The sequence below is a fragment of the Culex quinquefasciatus genome, chromosome 3 (genome assembly GCF_015732765.1).
Source record: "Culex quinquefasciatus strain JHB chromosome 3, VPISU_Cqui_1.0_pri_paternal, whole genome shotgun sequence".
Lineage (NCBI taxonomy): Eukaryota > Metazoa > Arthropoda > Insecta > Diptera > Culicidae > Culex > Culex quinquefasciatus.
This window is the reverse complement of record NC_051863.1, coordinates 198537742-198543375: the sequence shown is the minus strand read 5'-3', so window position 1 is coordinate 198543375 and position 5634 is coordinate 198537742. Positions and strand designations below refer to the sequence as shown.

General features: G+C 42.7%; 1 protein-coding gene across 1 annotated transcript; it reads left to right on the top strand.

Annotated features, from left to right (window-relative positions):
- The first annotated feature begins 1834 nt into the window (after positions 1-1834).
- On the top strand, positions 1835-3013 carry LOC6031083. Its single transcript, XM_001841879.2, has 2 exons — positions 1835-2274; positions 2340-3013. The coding sequence occupies exons 1-2, from the start codon at positions 1969-1971 to the stop codon at positions 2853-2855; spliced, it is 822 nt and encodes a 273-aa protein (XP_001841931.2). The 5' UTR covers positions 1835-1968; the 3' UTR covers positions 2856-3013.
- Positions 3014-5634: the final 2621 nt, after the last annotated feature.

Here is a 5634-nt window from a genome sequence, read left to right as displayed (position 1 = left end):
CTCCATTTCAGCACTCTCGGCGTTCAACTGGAGCCGCCAGTAGTGTTTTTCACTTTTCATTACACAGCCCGACAGACGGACAGAAAACTGAATCTGACGTTGATGAGCTGACATCGTTGTGTGTGTGTGCGTGCGTGTGTACCTCGGCACAACACAGTAATTGCTTGTTTGTTGTGCAATGTTTCAACGTACCCCGAGTAAGTAGGGAAGAAGGAGTGTGGGAGTTGGAACATCGACCATTACGAATTCTGGTACAGTTTGGTTAGTTTTAGTAGTTACGAGGAATAGTTGTGAATAATTTGATGCAATTATATCAAAATGAAAATCAGTTTTTTACGCTGAATATATTATTCGTACGTTGATCTCGGAGTCACGGTGACTTGCTGTAAAACTTAAAATAACCAGAGGAAAGAAGATCCGAAAATATTAAAATTTCTTTGCTCCATCCATATGCTAATAGGCGTCTAAATGACGCACGTTTAACCCCTTAGTAGTAGTGAACTAGTTTCGCGAGCAGAGCTGCCAAATGCTTAGGTGTATTTTTAATAGCATTAGGCGAGCCATCTTTCCGCTTTTGCCCGGTTCAACGACAAATGGCAACACTGTTTCGGCGCGACGAATCTGCATATTTTGATCCATTTTAACGGGAATTTTGCTGGCGAATATCATCGATTCATATTCCAACGATACCGGTTCTGGGTTAAGCGATCTTCTAGGGTAGAAATTTTCGGACTTTTTCGAAATAAATATAAGCCTTATCCCGATGGAGAAATTCAGTAACGGGTCAGCTGTTGCGTTGGCCAGGACTGGTCGCAATTTCCTAAAAGAAACGAGTGGCTGGTGAAGTGCAGTGATGCTAGTGAAAACGGTAGCGGTTGCCATCGTCGTGGCGTGCCTCGTCCACGGCGGGCAGGTAGGAAGGTTGTCCCCCCGGAGTATTCTTCAAGTGACAATGTTTTTTTATTGCAGTCCCTTGGTGGAAGTGTATCTACGTCTACATCGTCAAGCAGTGCAGCGGTATTTTTCAACGCAGCCGCAGGTTCCTCGCTGTCATCGAATACCGCCGCGTTGAACTCTTCGTTGGCTATGATGCAAATGAGCGTTGATAACCTTAATCTCAAAGCACCAACACAGGAAAACACAGAAACGGCAAAGTTCATATCCAAAACATTGGGCAAAGCGCTGAAATATGCGTTCAAGTTCATTAAGGCTCTCACGAACTTAGCCACTGACAAAACTATTCCTATCGAGGAGTTGTTCCAGCAGTTTGAAAAGGCTTACGACAAGCTGATCACCTACATGACTAAGGACGAGGCTGCGTTCAAGCAAGCATTGCTTGAAAACTTGGGCGTTGCTGTAGCCCGGGACGTTGAAACCAAGTGGAACAAAATCAAGCAGGAGCTCATGAATGTGGCTGCCAACGCGGATCGCCTCAAGAAGTCAGTTCTCCACCTCCACAACAGACATGACGAATCTCAGGGTGAGAGTCGTGCGACTATTTCACAGCTGGTAACGGTTTTCGCAAGCAGCATTTCGAAGCTTAAAACTGCCGTGGCTGATCTTACTACTGCAGTAGGAAACATCGTGACTGGTCTGCAAACGTCCAACACGTTTTTAACCCAAGTCATCGGCACAAGAAACTCTACCCGCACAAGTGTGAAAACCGCAAGAGCTGAACTGAAAAAAGATTTACTTAAGGCTCGAATGGATGCCTTGGATAAGTTCCTTGCTGCTCAGAGCAAAATCCGAACTGGTCTAAGCGAATCTATTTCAAAATTGTCGATATTTTCCACGAGCAAGAAGTTGAACCGATATGCACGCAAGTTTGACGACAGCTACTATGAGCTGTATCACTTTTTGCGCCAACGGAACCGTACTGATGCATCGAGCATTGGCAAAGATTTCTTCAGAATCTGGGAAAATCTGGAAAACGTTCACGACAAATCGGTAGAAATCTTTTTCTATGCAATGCGACGCACCTACATGCGACTGGCTGATGTCGTGTTTGAGAGTAGCTTCTACAACGATTACTGCCACACCACGTACACGTACTCAGTGCCCTCAAAATATCAATCAGTCAGCACTGTGATCAGCGATTGCACGACTCGGGAGAAGACTCGCTGGATGGCAATCTCCACTGCTATCAAGGATGAGGTCACTCTGCTGCAGTCCATCTCGGAAGAACTGGCAATGAACATTGCCCGTTGTGCGACCTACAAGGACTTTATCACGTCCAGTCCCGACTACAACCAGGCTGAAGCATGTTTGAAAACGGTATGTAACACATAACCAACATTTCTGTAATTTCTCCTATACCTACAATCAAATCATCTTTCCAGAACTTGGAGGACATGCGCGAGCTCAGTTTCCAGCTGAAGATTCATTTCACGAACATTGTGAACCTGGTCAAGGCCCAGGTCGCACCGAGCAAGTATCGGCTGGAGAACTGCTTCGTGACCAAGCTGCACGAGGCGACGGCCCTGCTCAAGAGCACCCGGGAATCGATGAACGAGTGCAGCGGCCGGTTCGATTCGCACCCCCGGATGGGCTACGAAGATGACGCTAGCGATTGGTACAACCGCCACCTGGGAGAGGTTTGTGAGGGATCGGACGCGGACTCCGAAAGTGTCAGCAACGAGGCCATCGACAGTGCCGAGGCGTACGACAAGACAGGCTTCCCAGAAGATATCGACAGGAAGCCCAAGATCGACACCTTGGTGTGCAAGAAACGGTGGATCCGGTGGACACGAGTGAAAAGACCGGTAATGGGTCGGATAGTTCCGAAAAAGATGGCGGAAAAGACAAAAACGACAAAAAAGGACAGGACAGTGGGGAAGGTGATAGCGGAGAACTAGACAGTTCGGAGAAAAAGGACAAGATCAAGAAGGATAAGAACAAGAAGGACAAGAAAGACAAAAACAATAAAAATGATAAGAACAAAAATGACTCAAACAAGAATGAAAGCGAAGAGCTAGACAGCGAAGAGAAAGGAGGCGGTGAGCAAAATAGTGAAGAGAACAAGAACAAACAAGACAAGAAAGACAAGAAAGATAAGAAAAAGCCAGGAAGCAACAAGAACAGCAGCGAAGAAAACAAGGACTTTTCCAATGAAAAATACAGTATAGAAAACAGTGAGGAACAATTCGATCGCAAAAAGCTGAAGGGTTACAGCGACAGTGAATCTGACATTTTCAACAGGAGATTTGGAGCTAAACAGCCACTGGGCGATGCTTTAGAAGAGCCTGTTGTTCCGGTTGCTGACGGAATTTTGAAACGCCTCCTTGAGAGTCCGGTTACCGTCGAGGAAGAGAAAGAGATTGATATTTCTGTGAAAGTGGTTGGAGAACAGGAAGAGCAAGATCAGGCGTTTGCAACCACTGCGGCAAGTGTTGATGAGCAGTAATGCTATTTTAATGCACGAGAAATGAAAAATCTAATAAATACAAATTTGGAAATACCTTGAATTAAACATCAATGTTTCAATAGCTATTGAATGGTCCTATGTCTTGCAAATTTGTCTAATAGATAATTCCACAGCTGGGTTGTAGAGTCTGAGTCGCAAAAACATTTAGTGAAGTCGGATATGTCTGCAAAAATGTAATACTCCAGCTGCGTGTAAATAGCTCGGGTTTATAAGACACATTCTCCGGGCTGGACTACAAGTGCGATAATGACAAAAAAGATGTTGCGATTGGATTCTATATGGTTTAAGGCTTACAATAATATTAATAATGTTGTAGTACAAAACCAATTTTTGACTCAAATGAAGTACAGTGGGAATAGTCCACAAATCGGCCAAAGACCTAAAAATAATAGAAAATTGATGATTTGCTTTTACCTTCATGTGAAAGCTTTTTTGTGATCTTTTGATTGATGTATCAACCGAATGTGAAATTTTACGATTATATCAACACTTTTTTCTTACGGATGTAAACAAATTTTGCTTCTCTCCAGAAGTACCCTGACCCAATGTCACTTCTGATGACGGTACATATTTTTATAATGATCATTATAATAACTTTACACTCGAAAATCAATGAAACTAAAGCTTGGTTATGTTTTATGAATGACAAATTATACCAAAAGTGTTTTGAATATGTGGAGTGCCTTTAATAACTTCAATAAACCAAAATATCATGCTCTCGAGTATTTATGACAGCAAAAACAAAACCTAAAAGCCACCTCCGGAAACTCGAAATAACTCCGGTGGTCAGGAGGTCAGGAATCATTTTTCCAAAACTGATCATATCCTGAAAATAGAATTAATTTCCTGTCTAATACAACTGGGTAGATCGAAATTGGTAAATATTTCACAAAGAAACAGAATTGAGAATTTTCACCCTTTATGTAAACATCACTGTTGTAACGTCACAATCACAGTCACAAAATCACATCCTTTGAGTCGCTAAATTTTCAGAAGTTGGAGCCGGAATGGCTTTAAACGCTACCCGACTTCGTAGCTCTGCTTTACAGTAGAGTTGAAATTTCAAAATTAATTGAAAATTTGTTACAAGCAGCTAAAAACGAATCATTCTACATACTCAACAGTAACTGTTCCCACTGAAGAGGATGCCTAAATGCGTAAGCACACAGCATGAATAATACATTGCTCGGAAGGTTAGTGACCTTTCTGTATAGCGATTAGCCAAATAGTTCGTTTGTAATAAAAACATGTACGGGGCCATCCATAAACCACGTGGACACCTGGAGGCGACTACAAAAATATGCATCGATAATTGTTCACTAAAATGTAGTAGGTTGGAAATTTCCAAAAAAGTGTTAACGTGGTTTATGGATGGCCCCTACACTATATTGTCGCTGGCAATCTAGCTTAAGATCCTCACAATTGCGAAAGTAAAATACTGAGCCTACCACAAGCTAGAATGCGTAATTTTCTTGAGACATTTAGAATAAATAGATCATCGCTGCTAAACGCTGTGACTAGTGTTGGGTAAACTGTTCTGCTGTCCGGAGCTGAAGTTTGTTCTAATCTGTGAAGTGTTTCAACGATGGGGACCGCCACCAAGCTTTCGGTGGTCATTGTGGTAGCCTGTTTCATACAGGGAGGATTGGTAAGGAGTGAGTGATTGAAATCTACTTGGGTACTTAAATTTTGTTACACAGTTTCAGGCTACAACCAACGATTCCTTCAATCCGTTTGGAAGGTCATATTCAGTTTTCTTCACGATCGCACAAAGTTCCACGCTGCTTCCAAATATTAATCAAATGAACACTTCTGTGTCTGCAATTCAGACCAACCTTAACAAACTTATGGCTTCTGGACAAACCGAAAATCTCGTTGAAGCTCGAGAGTTCATGACTCGTTTGGTTTCGGATGTGATCGACTTTGGAATTCAGTTTACTTCAGCGCTAACCAGTATGGCAACCGATAGGACAATCCCTGCTGAAGAGCTATTCGCTCAGCTTGAATTAACATTCAAGAAACTTGGTGAAACTGCGCAAAAAGATTTTCCTAAATATCTGACTGAGATAGTTGAGCACATGGGTTGTCCAGTGACGGCGACGATTGAGGTGCAATTTATTGAAATCGCCCAACATCTGTTAACCGTTGCACAATCTGTTCAACAACTGAAGCAAGCGGTTGTTGACGCAAGTACTAGATATTTTCTGCGT

Coding starts and splice junctions, on each gene's coding strand:
- LOC6031083 (XM_001841879.2), top strand. CDS start 1,969: ATGCGACGCACCTACATGCGACTGGCTGATGTCGTGTTTGAGAGTAGC. Junction 2,275..2,339: donor CTGAAGCATGTTTGAAAACG/GTATGTAACACA, acceptor TCATCTTTCCAG/AACTTGGAGGACATGCGCGA.